The 22,596-nt window shown below is 55.4% G+C and overlaps 1 protein-coding gene across 2 annotated transcripts in view; it reads left to right on the top strand.

Annotated features, from left to right (window-relative positions):
* Positions 1 to 21,351, top strand: part of HMCN2 (hemicentin 2) — an 88,472-nt gene extending 67,121 nt beyond the window's left edge. Inside the window, exons 61-73 of one of the 2 annotated variants that reach the window (XM_032257601.1) lie at positions 6,427 to 6,696; positions 9,872 to 10,021; positions 12,397 to 12,534; positions 12,627 to 12,748; positions 13,210 to 13,447; positions 14,815 to 14,877; positions 15,022 to 15,144; positions 15,870 to 16,004; positions 17,044 to 17,172; positions 17,659 to 17,979; positions 18,701 to 18,820; positions 19,752 to 19,878; positions 20,588 to 21,351. In XM_032257601.1, the coding sequence (XP_032113492.1) occupies positions 6,427 to 6,696; positions 9,872 to 10,021; positions 12,397 to 12,534; positions 12,627 to 12,748; positions 13,210 to 13,447; positions 14,815 to 14,877; positions 15,022 to 15,144; positions 15,870 to 16,004; positions 17,044 to 17,172; positions 17,659 to 17,979; positions 18,701 to 18,820; positions 19,752 to 19,878; positions 20,588 to 20,933 (2,282 nt within the window). In that variant the 3' untranslated portion in view covers positions 20,934 to 21,351. The remainder of the gene's footprint in view (positions 1 to 6,426; positions 6,697 to 9,871; positions 10,022 to 12,396; positions 12,535 to 12,626; positions 12,749 to 13,209; positions 13,448 to 14,814; positions 14,878 to 15,021; positions 15,145 to 15,869; positions 16,005 to 17,043; positions 17,173 to 17,658; positions 17,980 to 18,700; positions 18,821 to 19,751; positions 19,879 to 20,587) is intronic. The other variant, XM_032257602.1, reaches the window with a different exon arrangement.
* Positions 21,352 to 22,596: the final 1,245 nt, after the last annotated feature.

Raw genomic sequence — 22,596 nt, forward strand, 5'->3', positions numbered from 1 at the left:
TTGCAGTTTTAGTTCTCACGTTTAGGTCTGTGATCCATTTTGAGTTATTTTGTGTGTGAGGTAAGGGTCTAACTTTCCTTTTTTGCTTATGGATAGCCAATTGTTCTAGTACCATTATGTTGATCTTTAATTTCTTTCAGCGATTTGTAGTTTTAAGTGTACCAGTCTTATATTTTTGTTAAGTTAAGTTTAAGCACTTTTATTGTTGATGCTGTTTTGGGTGGAATTGTTTTCTTTGATTTTTGGTTTTTTAATTGCCAATATTTAGAGATACAGTTGAATTTGATATCATATCATCTATGAATAGGGACAGTTTGACGTCTTTCTTTCAAATCTCTGTACCTTACAGTTTTTTGTCTTGCCTAATTGTCTTGGTCAACCTCTGGTACACAGCTGAGGCAGTGAGAGCGGCCATCCTTGCCTGGTTCCCTGGTTTAGGTGGAAAGCAGTCGGTCTTTCACCATGACGTGTGACGCTAGCTGTGAGTTTTTGTGGATGCCCTTTCTCAGGCTGAAGAAGTTCCCCTTTTGTACCTCGTTTGTTGAGACTTTTTGTCATGGATGGGAACAGGTTCGTGGTTCCAGACGAGGTAGTATAGATGCACTTCCTATTTCTCCTGCTAAGCACAGCTGAAAACCGTGGACTTTATATAGACGCAAACAGAGAGAGCCTCTGAAAAGTAGAGAAAAGAAGGAGGATCAGCTACTGATCTTGGGACCTGAGGAGCAACGTGATGGTGATGCCCTGGTGTTCCTTTTTTGTCCCTTCTATCCTGGGCTGGGCACTTGAGAAGCCAGCAACCTGGAACCACCAGTGGGCTCAGACACACACACGCACACACACACACACACACACACACACACACACACCCCTCAACAAGAGCCTGTCCTCTCTTGCAAAGAACTAGGAAAGGGACAGCCTAGTAAGAAAGAAAACTTGTAAATAGCAATATCTGGCCAGGCGTGGTGACTCATGTCTGTAATCCCAGCAACTTGGGAGGCTGAGGCAGGCAGATCGTTTGAGCTCAGGAGTTTGAGACCAGCCTGGGCTGTATAGTGAAACCCCATCTCTACCGAAAATATAAAAAAAAAATCCAGCATGGTGGTGCACACCATAGTCCCAGCTACTTGGGAGGCTGAGGCAGGAGGATTGCTTAAGCCCAAGAGACAGAGGTTGCAGTGAGTTGAGATTATGCCACTGCACTCCAGCCTGGGTGACAGTGAGAAACTGTCTCAAAAAAAAAAAAAAATTCTCTAGCCAAACACCATGAAAAAGACCCCAACTCCATCATCAAATCAAATGGGAGCCTGCATTCCCACCCTCACCCACTGTACAGAGGTACCTGCTGTCCCTGTCACCTATTGAGTGGGAAGCTCCTCCCCCATCAGGCCAGGTGGGCAGCCAGGGGGGTGCCAGCCAGAGGCCCAGTGTGGACGTGCCTCCACCCATGCCCAGCAGTAATGAGGCACCCTTCCCTGTTCTGGGGTGTCTGTGGAAACCACGTAGGGAACCTGGACTCCACTCTGACCTGGCGGAAGTGAGTGGCTGCTTTTTCTTGGCAGTGTTCCATCTCTGCCAAAAACGGATTTAAATAAAAACCTGAGTCTTACAATACTGAAACTCACGTACCAGGAACAAGGAAAATCTTTTAACAAAAGCAGACCATCAGCCGGGCACAGTGGCTCAAGCCTGTAATCCCAGCACTTTGGGAGGCCGAGGCGGGTGGATCACGAGGTCAAGAGATCGAGACCATCCTGGTCAACATGGTGAAACCCCGTCTCTACCAAAAATACAAAAAGTTAGCTGGGCATGGTGGTGCGTGCCTGTAATCCCAGCTACTCAGGAGGCTGAGGCAGGAGAATTGCCTGAACCCAGGAGGCGGAGGTTGCGGTGAGCCGAGATCGCGCCATGGCACTCCAGCCTGGGTAACAAGAGCGAAACTCCGTCTCAAAAAAAAAAAAAAAAAAAAGCAGACCATCAGCAGACGCCAACTGAAATGGTGCAGATGTTAAATCATCTGGTAGGGACTTTTTTTTTTGAGACAAGGTCTGACTCTGTTGCCCAGGCTGGAGTGCAGTGACGTGTTCATGGCTCACTGTAGCCTTGGCTCGGGTGATCAGCTCACCTCACCCTCCCAAGTAGCTGTGACTACAGGCACGTGCCGCCACACCCGGCTAATTTTTATTTTTATGCATTGATTTTTTGTAGAGGTGGGATCTCCTTATGTTGCCTAAGCTGGTCTCAAACTCCTAGGCGCAAGTGATCCACCTGCCTCAGCCTCCCAAAGGGGTGGGATTACAGGCATGAGCCACTGCGCCTGACCAAGACTTAACCATCACATTTTCACTCACTGAGTGAGAAGCCTCTCCCCTGCACAGGCCGGGTGGGGAGCGGTAAGTAGTGCCCCCCTCCCTCCAGCCAGGATGGTGCCAGCAGAGGCCCGGTGGGAAGTCCCAACTCCCACCCATACCTAGCAATAATGAGGCACCCCTCCCTGTTCCCGGTTGTCTATGGAGGCCACACAGGGACTCCGACATCCACTCTCACCTGTCAGAAGTGAATGGCACTTCCTTCCCCTGGCAGTGTTCCAGGCCTGCCAAGATGGAAGATTTAAATAAGAGCCCAAGTCTTATACCGAAACTCACTTATACCAGGAACAAGAAAAAATCTCAACTTGAATGAGAGCCAACAATCAACAGACACGAACTGCGATACGCAGAGGTTTGAGTCATCTGAGAAGGGTCTTTTTATTTTTTGAGATGGGGTCTTGCTCCGTCACCCAGACTGGAGTGCGGTGGCACCATCACAGTTCACTGCAGCCTCGACCTCCTGGGCTCAAGCCATGCCCCCACCTCTCAGCCTCCCAAGTAGCTGGGACTCTAGGTGCATGCCACCATGCCGGGCTACTTTATTTTTTGTAGACATGAGGTCTTGCTGTGTTGCCAGGCTGGCTGACAGGCTGCTTCTGTGAGAAATTGTAACATGCTTGAAACAAGTGAAAAAAAAAAAAAAATCTCAGCAAAGCGTGGCTGTGGAGTCATCTGAAGTTCAGGCGGTTTTCAAGTCAGCCTCAGTTTACTGTCCTTTGTCCCCCGCAGGTCTCCCCTGTGCAGACGCATATTTCCCACATTGGCCGGGGGTTGTGGGGAGCCGATCCAGCCTGTCCCTGGCTCCTCCATTTCCAGGTTCACCTTGTTAAATTGCTGGCTGGGCCCCTGCTCTCCTCGCCCAGGACCATGCCACAGGCCAGCAGAGCGGACACTTCTCTTTTGGTTCCTCCCAGTTTCGCTCCTTTTCCTGGTGACGTTTCTCAGGGCAGGCTTCATCTTCTACCGCACATCAAGGCAGCCCCTGGGGGTGGCAAAAGCTACTGGTTTCCACAGCCGTCCTTAATAAAACCACTGCAACTGCCACGGTAGTGCTGGGATGGCACAGCTCTAGGCAGGAGGGCCAACGGCTTCCCCAGTTTTTATTCAAAGTTCTAGAGGCTTTTTTTCTTTTCTTTTCTTTTCTTTCTTTTTGGAGACGGAGTCTCTGTCACCCAGGCTAGAGTGCATGCAGTCTTGGCTCACTGAAACCTCTACCTCCCAGGTTCAAGAGATTCTCCTGCCTCAGTCTCCCAACTAGATGGGATGACATCCAGCTAACTTTTGTATTTTTTGTTGAGACAAGGTTTCACCATGTTGGCCAGGCTGGTCTCAAACTCCTGACCTTAGGCCATCTGCCCACCTCAGCCTCTCAAAGTGCTGGGATTACAGGCATGAGCCACTGCACCCGGCCATAGAGGCTTTTTATGGATAAATGCTTCTCAAGACCTGGCACAGTGGCTCACAGCTATAATTTCAACACTTTGTGAGGCCTAGGTAGAAAGATTGATTGAGTCCAGGAGTTTGAGACCAATCTGGGCAACATAGTGAAACCCCACGTCTACACAAAATAAATAAATTAGCCGGGCATGGCGGTGCGCAACTGTAGTCCCAGCTACTCGGGAGGCTGAGGTGGGAGGAGGAGGTAAGCCAGGAGGTCAAGGCTACAGTGAGCTGAGGTCACATTCCAGCCTGGGCAACAGAGTGAGCTCCTGTCCCAAAAAATTAAAAAGAGTCATTTACAAAATGTAAATGCTGGGCCGGGCGCTGTGGCCCAAGCCTGTAATCCCAGCACTTTGGGAGGCCGAGGCAGGTGGATCACGAGGTCAAGAGATGGAGACCATCCTGGTCAACACGGTGAAACCCCGTCTCTACTAAAAATACAAAAAATCAGCTGGGCATGGTGGCGTGTGCCTGTAATCCCAGCTACTCAGGAGGCTGAGGCAGGAGAATTGCCTGAACCCAGGAGGCGGAGGTCTTGGTGAGCCGAGATCGCACCATTGCACTCCAGCCTGGGTAACATGAGTGAAACTCTGTTTCAAAGAAAAAAAAAAAAAAAAAAATGTAAATGCTTCTCAATTTGTTGTAAACCTTTGGTTGATTTTGAGAGCCCTGAAATAGTTATTTCAGGCAAGTGTGTCCAGTTTTATGCTTATTTGCTGACCTCATCCCTCAGCCACAGCTGACAACTGATTCTTGCTTGTTCTGACTGACCTTTATTTATTTATTATTTTCATTTTTATTTTTATTTATTTATTTTTTTAAAGACGGGGTTTCACCATGTTGGTCAGGCTGATCTTGAACTCTTGACCTCAGGTGATCTGCCCACCTTAGCCTCCAAAATGCTTGGATTACAGGCATAAGCCATTATGCCCGGCCTTATATTTTTATTTTTGAGATGGAGTCTCACTCTGTTTCCCAGGCTGGAGTACAGTGGCGCAATCTTGGATCACTGCAACCTCCACCTCCTGGATTCAGGCAATTCTCCTGCCTCAGCCTCTCAAGTACCTGGGATTACAGGCACCCACCACCACACCCGGCTAATTTTTATATTTTTAGAGACAGGGTTTCATCATGTTGGCCTGGCTGGCCTTGAACTCTTAAGGTGATCCACCCGCCTCAGCCTCCCAAAGTGTTGGGCTTACAGGCGTGAGCCACTGCGCCTGGCCTTGGCCTTCATTTAAATGGAATCACCCTACACGTGCTCTTGCATGGATTTCTTTTGCACAAAATTGATTACTTATGGCATTCATCCAGATTTGTTTATTGGTTCTGATTGCTGTATGTTTTTCGATACATGGATGTACCACAGTTTATTCATGTATTCCACTGTACGTTAGTTTCCAGTTATGGACAATTAAGAACAGCACTGCTGCGACCTTCTTATACACGTCCACCGGTAAACAGGCACGCACACTTGTGTTGGGGTATTTGTCCAGGAGCCGAAGTGCTAGGTCACGTGGTACACATGTGTTCTACTTTAGGACACACTGGCTGTGGTGGGATCTGATGCACAGCTCCCAAAGGCATGTCCAGGTCCCAGTCCCTAGGGCCTGTCAATGTTTCCTTACTTGGAAGAGGAATCTTTGCAAATGTCATTAAGTTAAGGATCTTAAAGTGAGCAGATTATCTCGGTGGGCTTACATGCTATCACAAGTGTTCTGTTTTTTGTGTTTTTTTTGTTTTGTTTTGTTTTATTTTTTGGGTTTTTATGTTTCTTGGTTTGGTTTTTTTTTGAGATGGAATCTTGCTCTCACCCAGGCTGGAGTGCAGTGGCGCAGTCTTGGCTCACTGTAACCTCTGCCTCCGAGGTTTAAGCAATTCTCCTGGGTCAACCTCTCAAGTAGCTGGGATTAAAGGCACACACCAGCACACCTGACTAATGTTTGTATTTTTTTTAGTAGAAATGGGCTTTCACCATATCGGCCAGGCTCTTCTCAAAGTTCTAGGTTCAAGCAATTCACCCACCTCGGCCTCCCAAAGTGCTGGGATTATAGGCATGAGCCATCACACCTATCTACAAGTATTCTTGTAAAAGAGAGCCAGGGCTGGATGTGGTGGCTGACGACTGTAATCCCAGCACTTTGGGAGGCCAAGGAGGGCAGATCACCTGAGGTTGGGAGTACGAGACCAGCATGGTCAATATGGCAAAACCCCATCTCTACCAAAAATACAAAAATTAGCTGGGTGGGGTGGCACATGCCTATAATCCCAGCGACTCAGGAGGCTGAGGCAGGAGAATCACTTGAACTCGGGAGGTGGAGGTTGCAGTGAGCCAAGATGGTGCCATTGCACTCCAGCCTGGGTGACCGAGCGAGACTCAATCTCAAAAAATAAAATAAAACAAAATAAAAGCAGATATGGCCATATGATATTTTCATGAAGAAACAGTATCTAGAGGGAACTATTCAGGAACAGTGACTGGGTGGAAGGATCCTGTGTAGTTCTTACTTTCTCCTTTCTGCCTCTCTGGATTTCCCAGTGTGTCTAAATGAACATATTCTGTTTGAATATGCAAAAATAATTAAATCTTTCTAAAAGCCACCCGGGCCTCCCACAGGTGCTCCAGTGTTCCAGGTGGAGCCCCAGGACATGACAGTGAGATCCGGGGATGATGTGGCCCTGCGGTGCCAGGCCACTGGAGAGCCCGCGCCCACCATCGAGTGGCTGTGGGCAGGTCGCCCCTTGCAAGCCAGTCGGCGGCTCCAGACCCTGCCTGATGGGAGCCTGTGGCTGGAGAGCGTGGAGGCTGGGGATGCAGGTGCCTACGACTGCGTCGCTCACAACCTCCTGGGCTCTGCCACAGCCCGGGCCTTCCTGGTCGTGAGAGGTATGGGGCATCCCCGTCTGGACTTTTGTGGACAGAGGGAGGATCTCCTGCTGATGGGAATTGTGTGGTGCTTATGGGGGACCTGGCCCCCAGCTCCCCACCTCTTCCCTTTGCTTCATCACAAGCCCAGAATGAACCCCTACCCTGCCCATTTAGAGTCTTGGAGGTGCTAAGTGTTTGCTGCTCATCTTGGCCAGGGAACACTGGCTGTTCCTGCTTAACTGGCACAAATGCATGTCCTCTGTCTGGACACTGCACAGCCCCAGGAAGCAGGTGGAGGAAGACAAGGGCATCCCCGATGCCCTCGGGGGCTGCTGCGAAAAATCTGTGCATCAGCGTGTGTCCCAGGTTCACGCATTGCGTGGCCATGGCAGGTGGTGGGAAAAGAGATGGCTTCCTGGTGGGACAGACCCCTGCCATCTCGGATTCCTCAGTCACCTCCCTTCTCCCTTGAGTCAGACCAAACTTTAAAATTAAGAAAAGGTCTATCCTGAGAAACCACAGTAAACAAATTCAGCCCTGCATAAAGGCAAGTCATAAGATATTATTTCTGTGGCCTGTGCCTCTGGAGGGAACACTCCCTTTGCGTGGTTATGTGTCTCGCTCTCTGTCCCTGGCAGACATCACTAATCTATCGCCACATACACTGGCAGAATCTTTCTCCAATGAGCCCTCCCAGGCAGCACCTCTCAGCTATTTGGAATTGGGACTTAACACTTGGCCCCCTGGAAATCCACATGAAACCCACTGCCAACCAAATGTGGAACCCTTTCTGGTCCCTGCCCCTGCTCTCGTTCTCTCTCGTAGGCTGTGCAGAGCACCAACCTATACAGCTCTAAAAGTTCAGTTCTCTGACCCCCAGCTGAAGATGTGGCCTTGGAGAGAGCCTCAGGTCTAAGCAGACCCCACTCTGTTTCAGGCCATGGTCCCACTTCTTACCCTCTCCTGTTGGCAAGCCCCAGTCCAAACCACAGAGCTGTGCATGTGGCCTCTGTATTCGTTCTCTAGGGCTGCTGGTAAAAAACACCACAGAGCTGTGCACGTGGCCTCTGTATTCGTTCTCTAGGGCTGCTGGTAAAAAACACCACAAGCTGAGGCTTAAACGGCACTGACGGCCCCACAGCTCTGGAGGCTGAAATCCAGCATCGCACTGCCAGCAGCCCCGCTTCCTTCTGAGGACGGTGGGAGGATCTGGTCCTGGTCTCTCCCCCAGACTCTTGCAGTGGTCCTCGGCATTCTGTGGCTTGTCAAAACATCACCCCCACCTCCACCTTCATCTTCCCGTGGCGGTCTCCTTGTGCGTCTAAGCTTCCCTGTTTATAAGGACACTAGTCGCTTGGGATTAGGCCCACCCTAATGACCTCATTCTAACTGGCTTCCTCTATAAAGACCCTGTCTTCAAATAAGGTCACATTCCGAGGTCCTGGGGGCTAGGACTTCAACTGAAGTATGAATTTGGGGTGCGGTGGTACAATTCCATCCATAACCCAGCCTCCATTTTTTTTTTAATAACAAGTATTCTTCCTTTATATATGTCAGTTGTAGAAAGGCCAGACACTATGGAGACCTATGAAGAAAAGGCTGATTCTCTCCCATAATTCAGGGACCCGCAGTAACTTAGGCAATTATTTGGGGAGCTATATTCTTCCGCAGTCCTTTCCCTGGATAGAAGAGGTATACTTTTCTTTTTATAAATGTCACGTTTACAACCTCTGTAACCTGCCACTTTTCCTTCCTCTGTCTTGGAGAATATCCCATTGTGATTAACAACAGCCCATGACTTTCTTATTGTCCTCGTATCATTCCATGGGAACGTTTTTCATCTTCATTTCTCTCGGCTCTGTCAAACAAGCCGTGTGGTTTGCTTTTCTAGTTTCCATTCCCCAAAACCGCACCGTGGTAGTGTGCGTCTTTGTGTGTGGCCTGAATATATCCGTGGGACGATTTCCTGAAGGGGGGCTTGTGGGTAAGGGGAGTTCTGGGTTTGGGAGCCTCTCACCGTAAACCTATTTTCCCTTCTGACCACCTCATTCTTTCTTCCCATCAGCCTGGCAGGTCCCAGTCCTGGCCTTGTGGGGGATAAGAGGCAGCTACGTTGCTCTATGTCTAAGAGACGTGGCGGTGGCTTGCCGTGCCTGGGTTCCTTTCCTGTCCTCTGCCAAAGCTGCCCGGGTCACGCTGCAGCCGTCTCGCCTGCAGCTCCCGATTCCTTCCTCACCCCGCTATTAAAAGGCCAGGGTTAGGTTCATGGCCCTTCTCCTGTCGCCTCCAGAGGCCCCAGAGCATCGGATACTGATGGGAAACATCCCAGATGAGTTTCAAATCTCATCAAACCCCAACTACGGGCTACAGGAAATGGCCCTGCTTCCTAGAACCCAAAATTAGCCAGCCCCTTGATTCATCCATTTAGGATCCTAGCAGTTGAGTGTTTTATGTTATTTTTTGACAGATCATGGGCAATTGGTAGTTAATTTCCCCTGAGAGCTGGTAAGTGGAGAGGCAGGCTAACTTCTGTCTCTCATCCCCTGGAATGCCATCTGCCTCAACAAGACAGCTGGCCCATTAGTCAGAGGAAGCACCCCCCGTGCCTGCACCATCCGTTTGATTAGCACTAAAGAGCATCTGCTCACAGATGGCCTGGCGGGCAGCTGCTAGGACACCAGCCCACCGAGCGAGGCCAGCTGCAGGGCAGCGGGAGCCAGCAGCACTGATGGAATGGGGCTGCTCAGGTGACAGCACCCGGCTCTGGCTCAGTGCCCTGGCTCCTGCAGTATGCCAGCCATGCCATCGTGGGACCCTGGCATTCCAGATACCCACAGGTCTTCTGTGGGTTTGTGGTCCCACCTCCTTATTTTACAGGTGAGCCAACTCAGGTGTGGCTTGGGGGCCTGATGTGGCCAGGCTTCAAGGAAGGCATTGGCAGAGCCAGAATTAGAAGCCAGCCCCGCCCCCCAGCCTAGGGTTTCTCCTGGCAGCCTCCCTTCTCTTTTAGAGCCAAGATCCCCCAGGCTTTGAGTCCATCACCCCTTAGCTGGGTGTCCTTGGACAAGTGGACGTGAACTCTCCCAGCCCGCATTTACTCCTCCGTGAAATGGGAATGACAACAGAACCCACTTGTGCTCTGGGTCCCAGGGGTGGATAGTCAGTGGCACTGTCATTCTTTTCCTCCTTATAGGGGAGCCCCAGGGGAGCCGGGGCAGCATGATGGGGGTGATCAATGGCCAGAAACTTGGCGTGGCCACGCTCAACACCAGCGTGATGCAGGAGGCGCGCTCCGGGGTCGCCAGCATCCACAGCAGCATCCATCATGTCCCAGCAAACGTGGGTGAGTGGGAGGCAGAGCATCACCTGCATCTGGGCCACTTCTTGGCCCAGCAAGGATCCTCTGGAGCATGCTGGACCTAGGAGGGGCAGAGCCTGTGTTCCAAGACTTGCTCAGGGCCAGATACCCAGAGCACATCTGAGTACCTCTCAAAGCTGAGTGCAAGCCAAATGGACTGAGGTGCAGGCAACTTCCTCCCTGTCGCAACCTCCCCAAAACAAAGTAACTGCATTTGGCTGGACTCGATGGCTCAGGTCTGTAATCCCAGCACTTTGGGAGGCCAAGGCAGATCACAAGGTTGGGAGTTCGAGACCAGCCTGGCCAACATAGTGAAACCCTGTTTCTACTAAAAATACAAAAATTAGCCAGGTATGGTGGTGGGCACCTGTGATCCCAGCTACTCGGGAGGCTGAGGCAGGAGAATCACTTGAACCAGAAGGTGAAGGTTGCAGTGAGCTCAGATTGCACCACTGCACTCCAGCCTGGTAACAGAGCAAGGCTCTGTCTCAAAAAAAAAAAAAAAAAAAAAAAAAGCAACTACATTTATAGTCAGACCAAGAGTGTGTGAAATGGTCAGTGTTCTGGGGGTGCAGGCGCTCAGATTGTGTGTTCTGGGGGTGCAGGCACTCAGATTGTGGTTTCTGAAGCCAGTGATGACTCCCTGAGGCCTCTCCCCATTATTAAGGCATAGGCTGATGGAAGTGGAGGGATCTCCAGTCATGAGTGAGGGGTGTAGGCTGGAGGTGACAGGAAGTGGGAAACATGGAGAATGGAATTCTCTAGAAAACCTTAAGGACCAAGAAGAGTCGCTTGAGCACGGAGCTATGTCCGGAGTCTGAGCGATGAATGATCAGAGAGACTTGCAGAGCTTGTGACAGCGGATCTCACTGTCTCTCCCTTCCCAAGGACTCCATGGCCCCTCATGGGGGTCCAGACGGGGTGGTGCTCATGGGATCTTCACTAAAAGCAGCTCCTTTGAAGCTGCCCTTGATCATGGTCCTGCAGGAACAGTGTAGGCCAGGGGATTGTGCTGGGGTAGGGGGTCACTCTGAGTTGACTGTGGGCAGACAGCAAATGAAGCAAGATGCTGCCTAGACTTGGCTGCTTATTCCAGCTGCGGGAGCATGAGCCCTGGAAAAACATGCGACCCCAGGCCTGAGGGCCAGGCCCTGCTCCATGGAAACAGATGCGCAGAGAGGCTGAGAAGGTGGTGCTCATGCAGGGGCCTGCCTGGCTCCTGTGAACCTTGCAAAGCTGGCACCGTCCCTGATTCTGAGCAAGGGGGGAGCAGGGCACTCTGGGCAAGCGTCCCCTTGCCCAGTCCGTGGTCCCGCCTGGCCCTACATGGAGGGTGGGCCATCACAGAAGGCCTGAGAATTCACATCCAGGGCAATTTTTTTTTTTTTTTTTTTTTTTTGAGATGGAGTTTCGCTTTTGTTGCCCAGGCTGGAGTGCAATGGTGTGATCTCAGCTTATCAAGACCTCCACCTCCCAGGTTCAAGCGATTCTCCTCCCTCAGCCTCCTGAATAGCTGGGATTACAGGCGGGTGCCACCATGCCCAGCTAATTTTTGTATTTTTTTAGTAGAGACAGGGTTTCACTATGTTGGCCAGGCTGGTCTGTACCTCTTGACCTTGTGATCCACCTGCCTCGGCCTCCCAAAGTGCTGGGATTACAGACGTGAGCCACCGCGCCCGATCATCTAGGGCAATTTTTTGGTTCTTTTTTCCAATGATTTGGAACAATCCTCCTCCTCCTGGGCTCGTCCAGAAGGGATCTGCAAGTCAGAAAAGTTGGTTGATTTCCACTGAGCAAATTTGTACCGACAGTCAGTGGAGTCCCTGGCTCCGTGGTGACTCAGGCCATCATTCGGCGTTTGTTGAGTTGAATATCAGCAAAGTACACACATTTCTTTCTTCTTTTTCTCTTTTTGAGATTGCCTCTGGCTTTGTTGCCCAGGCTGGAACGCAGCGGTGCAGTGGGTCACAGCTCACTGCGGCCTCAACCTGCCAGGCTCAAGGGATCCTCCTACCTCAGCCTCCCTGGTAGCTGGGACTATAGGCGTATGCCGCCACACCTGGCTAATTGTGTAAATATTTTTATTTTTTCCAGAGACAGAGTCTCGCCACGTTACCCAACATTTCCTTGTGTAAATTTATTAACTGCACAGCTACTCCAGGAAGTAGATTGTTTGCCTCCACCATTTCCTGGATTCTGGTTAAATAACTGGCATGGCAGCCACAAGGCTGAGTGTAGGCAGCGAGGGAAGGGGCCAAGCTCTCCTGGGGGCAGTGGGAATCCATGAAGGGCCCTTGAGCAGGAGAGTGGCCGCCCTGAAGATCAGCCCTAACTCAGCGTCCACGCCCTGCCCCACCCAGGGCCTCTAATGCGGGTGCTCGTGGTCACCATCGCCCCCATCTACTGGGCCCTGGCCGGAGAGAGTGGGGAGGCCCTGAACGGCCACTCCCTGACGGGGGGCAAGTTCCGGCAGGAGTCACACGTGGAGTTTGCTACAGGTAAGCAGGGCCTCCCCCAGGTGGGCCAGGTAGGGCTGAAGCAGGAGCCCAGGAGCTCCCTGGTGACTGTGCTGGGCGGGGATGGATTGCAGGGGAGCTGCTCACGATGACCCAGGTGGCCCGGGGCCTGGATCCCAATGGCCTCCTGCTCCTCGATGTGGTGGTCGATGGTGGTGTCCCTGAGAGCCTGGCTGACGCAGATCTGCACGTGCAGGTGGGGGTCACGCCTGGGGTGTGCAGACGGGGTGGGTAAGAGAGATGGAGGTGCCCGGCTCTCAACCACCCGTGAGCAGCCAGGCCTACTCTCCCTCCTCCCAGGCCGGCAACCACAGGGCTGGGTCACAGTCTGGCCTTGAACTTAGGGTAGGGCGAGCAGTTGTAACGGGCTCAAGTGCGAGCCCATGAGGGAATGCTCTGAGCCCTGCGACCCCAGATCAGAGTGTTCTGGTTCCAAAGCAGGAGTCCTGAAGAGAGGCGAGCTGCCCAGCGCAGCCCAGCTGGTTAGAAGAGGCTCTGGGAGCCTCACCCCATCTCCTCCCAAGTCTCCCCAGCCCCTGACTTGGGGTAAGGGTCTCAGGCTGCTTGGGAGCTGAAATTTCCTCCTCCCCTTCCGTCCCTGACCTCTGTTTCCCTCTCCCCCTCCCCTCCTCCTCCACCCTCCTGTTCCTCCTGCAGGACTTTGAGGAGCGCTATGTGCAGACGGGGCCTGGCCGGCTGTTTGTGGGCTCCACACAGCGCTTCCTCCAGGGCAGCCTCCCCTCGTTCCTGCGCTGCAACCACAGCATCCAGTACGACTCGGCCCGGGGCCCCCAGCCCCAGCTGGTACAGCACCTTCGGGCCTCGGCTGTCAGCTCGGCCTTCGACCCAGAGGCCGAGGCCCTGCGCTTCCGGCTCACGACAGCCCTGCAAGCGGGTGAGGGTCTGCTGCTTTGTTGCACCCCCACCGCCCCAGCTAAAACCTGCCAGGGGCCCAAATGCACATGGCTGGAAGCCACTCCTGCCCCCAATATCCAGTGACCATGGGCCAGTGACTGGGGACTGAGACGGCCCACCTGGCCTGTCCCCATTCCTGTCCCTCCTCACAGGGACACAGCTCTCTCAGCCAACCCCGTCCCAACCTCTGGATCCTTTCCCCAGGCACCAGGGAGAAGGTCCAGCCACCCCAGGCTGATGTTCAGGGATTGAGTCACCCCACCCTCTTCTCCCAAGGGCACTTGTATGGAGGCCCCACCCAGGGGACCAGGAACCGCTGTTGGAACCCCTGGAGAACCAGAGGAACACGCTTTCCATTCTTACCCAGTGAACCCCAGAGATACACGTGTTCACATTATTTGAGGTCCCAACATGTTTTGAACATTGAAAAAGCAATAGTGATAAGAGCACAGCTTTAAGGTCAGGCAGACCCTGGTTCAAATCCCAAGTGCACCACTTTCTGGCTGTGGCATCTTGGGGGCAATGTCCTGTTCCTCCCTGAGCCTCAGAGTTCCCATCTGCACAGTGGGCATGACATGGCCTTCCTTGCAGCGGGTTGCCGTGTAGAGGTTGTCTCTAAAACCCTAGCCTGGCCCCCCTAGTGGCTGCTTCATTAAGGGTGGCTGTCCCTACAACTATCTGGACCAAGCTGTCCCACCCACGGCCCACGGGCTGCATGCCACCCAGGACAGCTTTGAGTGAGCGCAGCACAAATTCGTAAACTTTCTTAAAACGTTATGAGATTCTTTTTGCGATTACTTTTTAGCTCATCAGCTATCCTTAGCGTTAGTGTATTTTACGTGTGGCCCAAGACAATTCTTCTTCCAGTGTGGCCCAGGGGAGCCAAAAGACAGGACACCCCTGATTTAGACCGCCTTGTATCCTTCCTGCCTCCAGACGCCAGCTCCCCCCTCCTCTGCCTTTGTTCTTGCTGCCCGTCTGACGCTGTCCTCTGCCCCTCCTGGTGCTCTCCGTGCATTGCCGCTGGGGTCTCAGGAGTGCCGTTCTGCACGTGTTCACTTCCTGCATTTGATTTTAATGGTTTCCTGGGGCTGCCTGACTCACTGCCCAGCCCCACTGGGAGCCCTTCAGGTCACATTTCCTTGACTGGATGCCCTTCAGTCATCGCCTCCAACAGGCCTGGGCAGGAAATGGGCTCGCTGACTCTCTGGCACCATCTTGGCTCTGCCTGGCCAAGCTGGCAGTGGGGAGGGCAGGGAGGAGAGGCTGCGAGCCTGGGCTACAGCCAGCACAGCCATGGGAGAGGACACCCTCATGTCCTTAGGGTCTGTCCTCTTTGCCTTGCAGAGGAGAACGAGGTCGGCTGCCCCGAGGGCTTTGAGCTGGACTCCCAGGGAGCTTTTTGTGTGGGTGAGCGCCCCCCCATTCCCCCCGACCCCCCCTGGCATGGATGTCGGAGGTCTCTCAGCTCGGGATACCGGGATAGATGGGCTCTCCCAGCCAGCTGGCAGGAGGGCCTGGGAGCAGAGACCACCAGACCCCTTCCTGCCCCAGACAGGGACGAGTGCTCGGGAGGCCCCAGCCCCTGCTCCCACTCCTGCCTTAACGCACCCGGCCGCTTCTCCTGCGCCTGCCCTGCTGGCTTTGCCTTGGCCTGGGATGACAGGAACTGCAGAGGTGAGGGGCCCCTGGGAGGAGAGGTGCTCCTCAGACCTGGCCCAGGTGTGCAGAAGGGTTCCCAGGGCCAGGACCCTGGCTGGAAACACAGACCTGCAGGGTGACCCATCCTGAGGGCATTCAATGTCAGCCTAGGAGTCCCAATGCCATATCCCCACCAGGCTCCTTCCTGCTGTGGGAGCTGCAGATGAGCGAGGCCCAGGTATCAGAGGGTGATGGGGAGCCCCAGAGGTCTATGGGCAGTTTTCACATGCTCACGGCATTCTGAACCTGGACAGGCCTCGGAAGCTTTCCCAACACTCAGCATCATTTCCAACTGACTGAGACTGGCAAGTGAGTTGTCCCCCTCGGCAATGGTGCTGGATGACAAACTTGACCTTGGGAGATGGTCCTGATGCTGACCCCCAATCTGCATCCCTGTACTCCACCGGGAGGGCCTGGTGCCGCTAAGTCTCCACCGGGCTCCAAGCCGGGTGCCCAAGGGAGCAGTCTGCAGCCTTGCATTGGAAGCTGCAGGCCTAGGCCCTCGGGTCCCTTGGAGTGGGCCCTGTGTTTTGCGGTGGGAGAAGGACAATGGAAAGAGCTAGCAGAAGGGGTGGGGACCTTCCTGCCTGTGGCTTCTGGGCCTGGGGACGAAGCGTCTGTGGATAGACTGGGCCAGGGCCAGGTGGTGAGGTAGGCCTAGGGTGACGTTCACACAGCCGTCTTCCCCGATCTGCCCCCAGATGTGGACGAGTGTGCATGGGATGCCCACCTCTGCCGAGAGGGACAGCGCTGTGTGAACCTGCTGGGGTCCTACCGCTGCCTCCCCGACTGTGGGCCTGGCTTCCGAGTGGCTGCTGATGGGGCCGGCTGTGAAGGTGATGGGGCCACAGCGTGCGGCCTGTCCTTACTCCTGGAAATGCAAAGGTTGCCAGGGATCAGAGGATCGGGGCTGTGTGTCACCGGGCTTCTGGGTTCCCGGGAAAACCGGGACTCTTGGCAGAAGGAGCGCAGCAAGGCTGGTGAGGAAGCCTGCACTGGGCTCTGGAGGTCTCAGCCCTGCCCTGGCTCCTGGCAGCTTGCCCCTTCTTTGACAGGGGTGTTTTCCTTTCTGGACCTCAGTTTCTTGTCTGCTTGATAAAGAGGGAGCCAGGTCAGGGATGGCGAACACGTGCTCCCTCCGCTGCCGTCCGTTCTATTCCCCCCATGAATCAAGGCCCAGCTAGAGGCCACCTCGGAATCCTTCTCGTCCCAGCAGCCCCCAGCCACCATGGAGCAGGTGCAGTCAGCCTTTGAGGTGAAATCTAGGTGCCACCCCTGGACGGGTGACCCCAGTGGTCCCTCCTGTCCCAGCAGTCTATGGCTGCAGGATCATGGACCCACTGGCTTCTCTGAGAGACTGTCCAGTGGAGAGGGAAGCATGGTGGAGCCTGACCCCAGAGGATCAGCCAACGCACCTTGTGGTCCCAGGGCCCTCAGAGTGCCCAGCGATTCACCCTGACACCTGTCCTCCCTTCTCACCACATTTTTAGCTCTTCCCACATACGAGGCTCCCTTCCTCACCACGACCCCAGGAAGAGGTCACATCTTTACCCTCTTTACGGGGGAGGACACTGAGGCTCAGAGAGGGAGCGTTCCCTGCCCAAGGGCTAGAATATGGCAGAACTCAGCAGAACCCAGGACTCTGCCCCCAAAGCCCACCCTTTAAGCCCCTTCCTTTCTTTGGGACCAGGAACCCTCTTGACCTCCAACCTGGTATAACTGGGGAGGTGGCACGAGGTTTGCCATGCAGGCTGGTGGCACTGAAACTGGAGGAGGGGACAGGGAGGAAGCCCAGATATGGAGGGGGATGATCCGTCCCTTCGGGGAAGGGCTCTGGGCTAGACCTCGCCCCCTGACCATGCCCCTGCCTTCCAGATGTGGACGAATGCCTGGAGGGGGTGGACGACTGTCACTACAACCAGCTCTGCGAGAACACTCCAGGCGGTCACCGCTGCAGCTGCCCCAGGGGCTACCGGATGCAGGGCCCCAGCCTGCCCTGCCTAGGTACGGGGACACCCACCCTCTGGCTGGCACCCCCAGCTCAGGGGCCGTAGGTGTTTATGGAGCCCGTGCTGGTGAGTTCCGAGAATAACCAAACAGTAGTTGACACTGCGCTCACTGGGTGCCTGCCTGTGACCAAAACCTCAGCCCAACCCTGTGGGGTCATCTTCCAGGGAATCTCAGGAGGAGGAAGATGGTGGAGGCAAGTGGGTGGACCTCAGAGAGGCTTAGGAGAGGGCACGGATCTAACTGGGGTGCTGTGGGGCTGAGGGGGAGCTGGAGGCTGGGGTGATGCTGAGAGCCGTAGGTGGGGTCAGAGAGGAGGCTGGGCTTGGCCCCAGGAGAGGGGCATGCGGTGACCCACATGCAACATGGGATGGCGCAATTCTAGGGAGCGCCAGCAAGAGAGAAGGCAGGGCCAGGCGATGGCTGCCAGCTGCAGGGAGCCCTGGGCCACCTGTGCACACACCTGCCCCTGCCCCTCTGCAGATGTCAATGAATGCCTGCAGCTGCCCAAGGCCTGCGCCTACCAGTGCCACAACCTCCAGGGCAGCTACCGCTGCCTGTGCCCCCCCGGCCAGACCCTCCTCCGAGATGGCAAGGCCTGTACCTCACTGGAACGGAATGGACAAAACGTCACCACCGTCAGCCACCGAGGCCCTCCAGCGCCCTGGCTGCGGCCCCGAGCCTCCGTCCCCGGTGGCTCCTATCATGCCTGGCTCTCTCTCCGGCCGGGTCCCATGGCCCTGAGCAGCATGGGCCGGGCCTGGTGCCCTCCTGGCTTCATCAGGCAGAACGGAGTCTGCACGGGTAAGGCCAGGCCCTGACCATCCACAGGACACAGCCGTGAGGGCATCTTGGGCTCCTGGGCTGGTTATGCACGGGGTACCCACCGAGCTCAGAAACCCAGACCTCCCAGGCAAGCAGGGTGGCTGGTGTGGTGGATGGGGGCTTCTCCCATGCACGGGGGCTCAGAGCCTTGGCTGTGCTACTGGGCAGGGGGCTTCCAAGATGGGGGGTGGGGTATCTTTTAAACCATTTGGCTTCAGGATGCTTTGCCCAGAGGGAGGGCACCTGAGGCAGGTGGTACCCAGAACCCTCTTTGAGAAACGCTCCTCTGAGCAGTCAGAAAGGGAGATTCTCAGGAGTGAAGAAGAATGTTCCAGGTAGACATGAGAATGTGATGAGGGACTGCTGGGTGGAGGGGTGGGGGTTGGGAACAGCCCCTGGACCCTGCAGAGAGGAGCAAAGAGGAGGTGGCCTGCCCCAGAGCTGATGCCTCAGCATTCTCGCCGGGGCTTCTCCCTCTATTCCTTGGCAAGCATGGGGTAGGTAGAGTGGGGCTCCCTGCTCTCACCAAGCCCAGGGACTCCCCCAGACCCTTAACCCGGGCTGGGAGGGGCAGGACAGGGAGAAGGAGCAGGGCAGCTCCAGAGCCCGGCAGGTAGGCACGTGGCCACCTCAGTGTCTGTGGCTCAGCTCCTCTCTCTGCCCCACCCCCCACCTGCCCCACCCTCCATGCCCGGGCCAGACCTTGATGAGTGCCGGGTGAGGAACCTGTGCCAGCATGCCTGCCGCAACACCGAGGGCAGCTACCAGTGCGTGTGCCCCACCGGCTACCGCCTGCTCCCCAGCGGGAAGAACTGCCAGGGTAAGCCAGGCTCAGGCCAACGCCCAGACACCCTCAGGGTTAGGGAAGGCAGCATGGGACGGGTCATGTGGGCCTCTCACCCACTCCATTCGCTCCAGCTCCTTCACAACCATCCTGTGAGGTGGGGGCAGGGAGGCAGGCTCAGAGGGGTTCCGTGAACACCCCAGGCTCCCACAGCCACAGCAGGGCCTGTGCTCCGAACAGGAGCTCTGAGAGATTACTCGGGCAGCCTCTGAAAGCAGCCCTGCAGAGCCAATCTCAGCTTTACTGTGTGTCCCTGGGAAACTCACTTCACCTCTCTGAGCCTCCGGCCTCCTGATTAAATGGGGCTAGCACAGTCCCCCTCAAATAGTGGGGATGAGAATGGTGGTGGTTGGGCACAGGGCACACAGCTGCTGCTGGTGGTATAGTAAGGGGCTCTAACTCCCAAGCCAGGCTCGGTTTCCCTGGTGTACCCCGGGCTGGGGTCAGGCATGCTGCTTCCTCCACCTTAAAGAACAGGGACCTGCCTAGCCTGTCTCCATCCCTCACGCTGCCATGGAGGTCAGCGAACGTCCTCTGAGAAGGGCAGGGCGTCTACTGAGGGAGACAGGGTCAGGGGCTCTGCCCATGGGCAGTGGGCACTCTGGGTCTTCAAGCAAAGCAGCCACTCAGGAAAAGCCCCATCTTTCCCAGGCCCTCCTACCCAGCACTTGCTCAGGAGCTCCCCATGGTGCCCACCTACATGCCCTGGAAAGCCCTGGCCCCCAGGGGGGTGAGAAGGTGCTGGGGACCTCCACGCTGGGTAGTCATGGGTCAGACTGGCTGGGGACAGGAGGAGAAGGGCTGCTCACCTCACTGGTCCCCCAAAGGTCCTTCTCCCCACGTACTCCCCACTTGTCCTTTCTCCTCCTTTTCACCTCCCTCTCCTGCTTCACCCCTCCCCATCCAGACATCAACGAGTGTGAGGAGGAGGGCATTGAGTGTGGACCCGGCCAGATGTGCTTCAACACCCGAGGCAGCTACCAGTGTGTGGACACGCCCTGTCCTGCCACCTACCGGCAGGGCCCCAGTCCCGGGTAAGGGCTGAGTTGGCAAGGCCTTGTGCCCTGGGGAAAAGAACATTTTTTCAGTCACTCGGTGCAGGCTGGCCCCGTCACTGTCACTCCCCACACAAGTGATGCAGGCAGGAGCACCCGGGGCCCTGGGGGCAGGGAGAGGCCGGAGTGGGGGAGAACGGGGACACGGGAGCACACACATCAAACCCCAGACAGAGGCACACCATGCGCGCACACACACAACCCAGGACAAGACTCAGACACACCAGCACCAAACCATCCCCTCCACGCCACTCACGTCACGGCGGCCACGGACATTCAGTAACACGCACAGAGACATGGGGACCTTAGGGGTAGCAGCTGCTGCCCAGGGAGGATCTCTCCTGGTGGGCGACCTGCTCCGGGCCTTACAGCTCGAGAAACCTAGGCTGGGGTTGGAAGCGGGTGCACGTGCTGCCCGGTGCCTGTGGGTGCCCTGGGGCATGGCCCTGGAGAGTCCGCCAGAGGGACCCTGAAAGGGCAGGCCTCTGGCCTCTCCGGCCTCAGTTTGTCGATGTCTAAAACGGGCCGGCGGGGGTGCCCGCAGAGAAGGCGTGTGGGGCGCTGCAGGGGAAGCACTGGCAGCGCGCGGGCGGAACTGCTGCGCTGGCGGGAGGTCGGGTCTACGCGGCCCGCCGCGCTCCGACTGCAACCCCGGTCCGCGATCTGCCTGTGTCTGTGCCGCCCGCAGGACGTGCTTCCGGCGCTGCTCGCGGGACTGCAGCTCGGGCGGCCCCTCCACGCTGCAGTACCGGCTGCTGCCGCTGCCCCTGGGCGTGCGCGCCCACCACGACGTGGCCCGCCTGGCCGCCTTCTCCGAGGCCGGTGTCCCCGCCAACAGCACCGAGCTCAGCGTGCTGGAGCCCGACCCGCGCAGCCCATTCGCGCTGCGCCCGCTGCACGCCGGCCACGGCGCCGTCTACACCCGCCGCGCGCTCACCCGTGCCGGCCTCTACCGGCTCACCGTGCGCGCCGCAGCCTCGCGCCACCAAAGCGTCTTCATCCTGCTCATCGCTGTGTCCCCCTACCCCTACTGAATGGGGGAGGGCATCGGCGGCCGCCCCGTCGTGACCCCCGAGGAGGGGTGGGGGAGGAGCCCTGGTCCATGCCACCTGCTGTGGCAAGCGTAGCGTCATCCTCTCCTGTCCCGTGCGTCAGCGAGACCTTGGGTCAACACGACCCTGCACGCAGCCTTGATCCCTGGCAGGGAGGATCTGAGCTTGCAGAGGAAGGCGTCCAGGGCGGCCCCTGGGTGGCCAGGCCAGCAGACAGGGCCCGGGGAAGCCTCCAGGCCCTCATCTGCCCCTCCATAGGAGCGGGACAGGGACACAGGGCACCTGGACGCCCAGGAGAGGGGACAAGCCCTGCTTTGGGGGCAGCAGCTGTCACCCGGCTACACCTGGTGGTGTCATTCTGAACCTTGTTACAATATAAAAACGATTGTTTTTTAACCAACTAGGTTTCTTTGTCTAATTATTTTGCTTTGTAGGGAAGGGTTTTGGCTGGGAAGGAGGCCACGCCTTCTGTTCTGATCCAGGAGCACTGCAGTTGGAGTCCACCAGCCTCCTCTCCTTAGCAGTAGGGCTGCCTCAGCCACCTCCTGGCCTCAGTTTCCTCATCCATTAAATACTGCAATAGGGCCCTCCCTTCCCGCATAGGGCTGTGGGGGCAACTAAATGAGGAGTAAAAGTGTTCACAGACAGCAATAGGTAGTGGCAAAAAAAGACTTCTTACTGTTTTTGTAAAAATAATCCCGGCGGTGACGAGGGATTGAGAAAAGGAAATAAAGTCAGAAACAAGAGTAGAATTTACAGCATGAGTCCAGGGGGCCAAGGCAAACGTGGGAACCGCGGCGGCCCAGAGCTCTGGGCTCCAAACACTTTTATTATGTGCACAATCTCATTGATCTTACGGGCGTGGAAGGGGAGGGTGAAGGGTAGGTGAGATAGTGGCGGGGAGCACTTGAGATCCCTCTAAGACATGCCAAACCAGTGCTCCGAGTTTATCACCGATAGTTATCAGGCTGCGGCTGCATCAGAGGTATAGCAGATGAGGAGCTGCCGGGTCTGACCACACCCAGTGCATCAGGGGCTTTTATATCCCCAGCACTGGGCACTTAGAGCAATTCAAATCACTCCATACTGAGAACCTAGGCAGAGCCCGAGGCGTTCCGTGAGCTCTGCCCTGCGAGGCTTGTCTCCGTGCCAGCTCCCATCTGCAAAGACCCTCCCAGATCTTGTGATCAGAGGTGGCCTCTCTTCTCAGAGATCTTTGCATAAACCCTCTTTTCGAGGCCCTCATGCAGTCTCCATGTTGAGAAGACATCATTCATGAAGTATTCCCCGCTCTGCAGCCACCCCGAGGTGCTCCCGGTGTCACTGCGCTCTCAGATGGTCTTTACCTTAGGCCTCCTGTTGCCGCTTGATTTCTAGTTTAGTAGTTTAGTTCGGTGTATAAACTCCAGTGTCTCCTGAGCCAAGCAACCTTAGCATTATTGAGCTAGAATTAACGTAGGTCTCCTCCGGCCATCTTGACCCACAGCTGGCCTTTATATTAATTCTTAATAATGTTTTATTGTACATATGTAAGGTGTACAACATGATGCTTTGATATACATAATGAAATATTTACTATAGTCAAACCAATTAATATATCCATTTGGGATTTTGGGTGAGCTTGAAAAAAAAATCCATCATCTCA

Source organism: Sapajus apella, unplaced genomic scaffold (assembly GCF_009761245.1).
Source record: "Sapajus apella isolate SASKATOON/1434 unplaced genomic scaffold, GSC_monkey_1.0 scaffold97, whole genome shotgun sequence".
Lineage (NCBI taxonomy): Eukaryota > Metazoa > Chordata > Mammalia > Primates > Cebidae > Sapajus > Sapajus apella.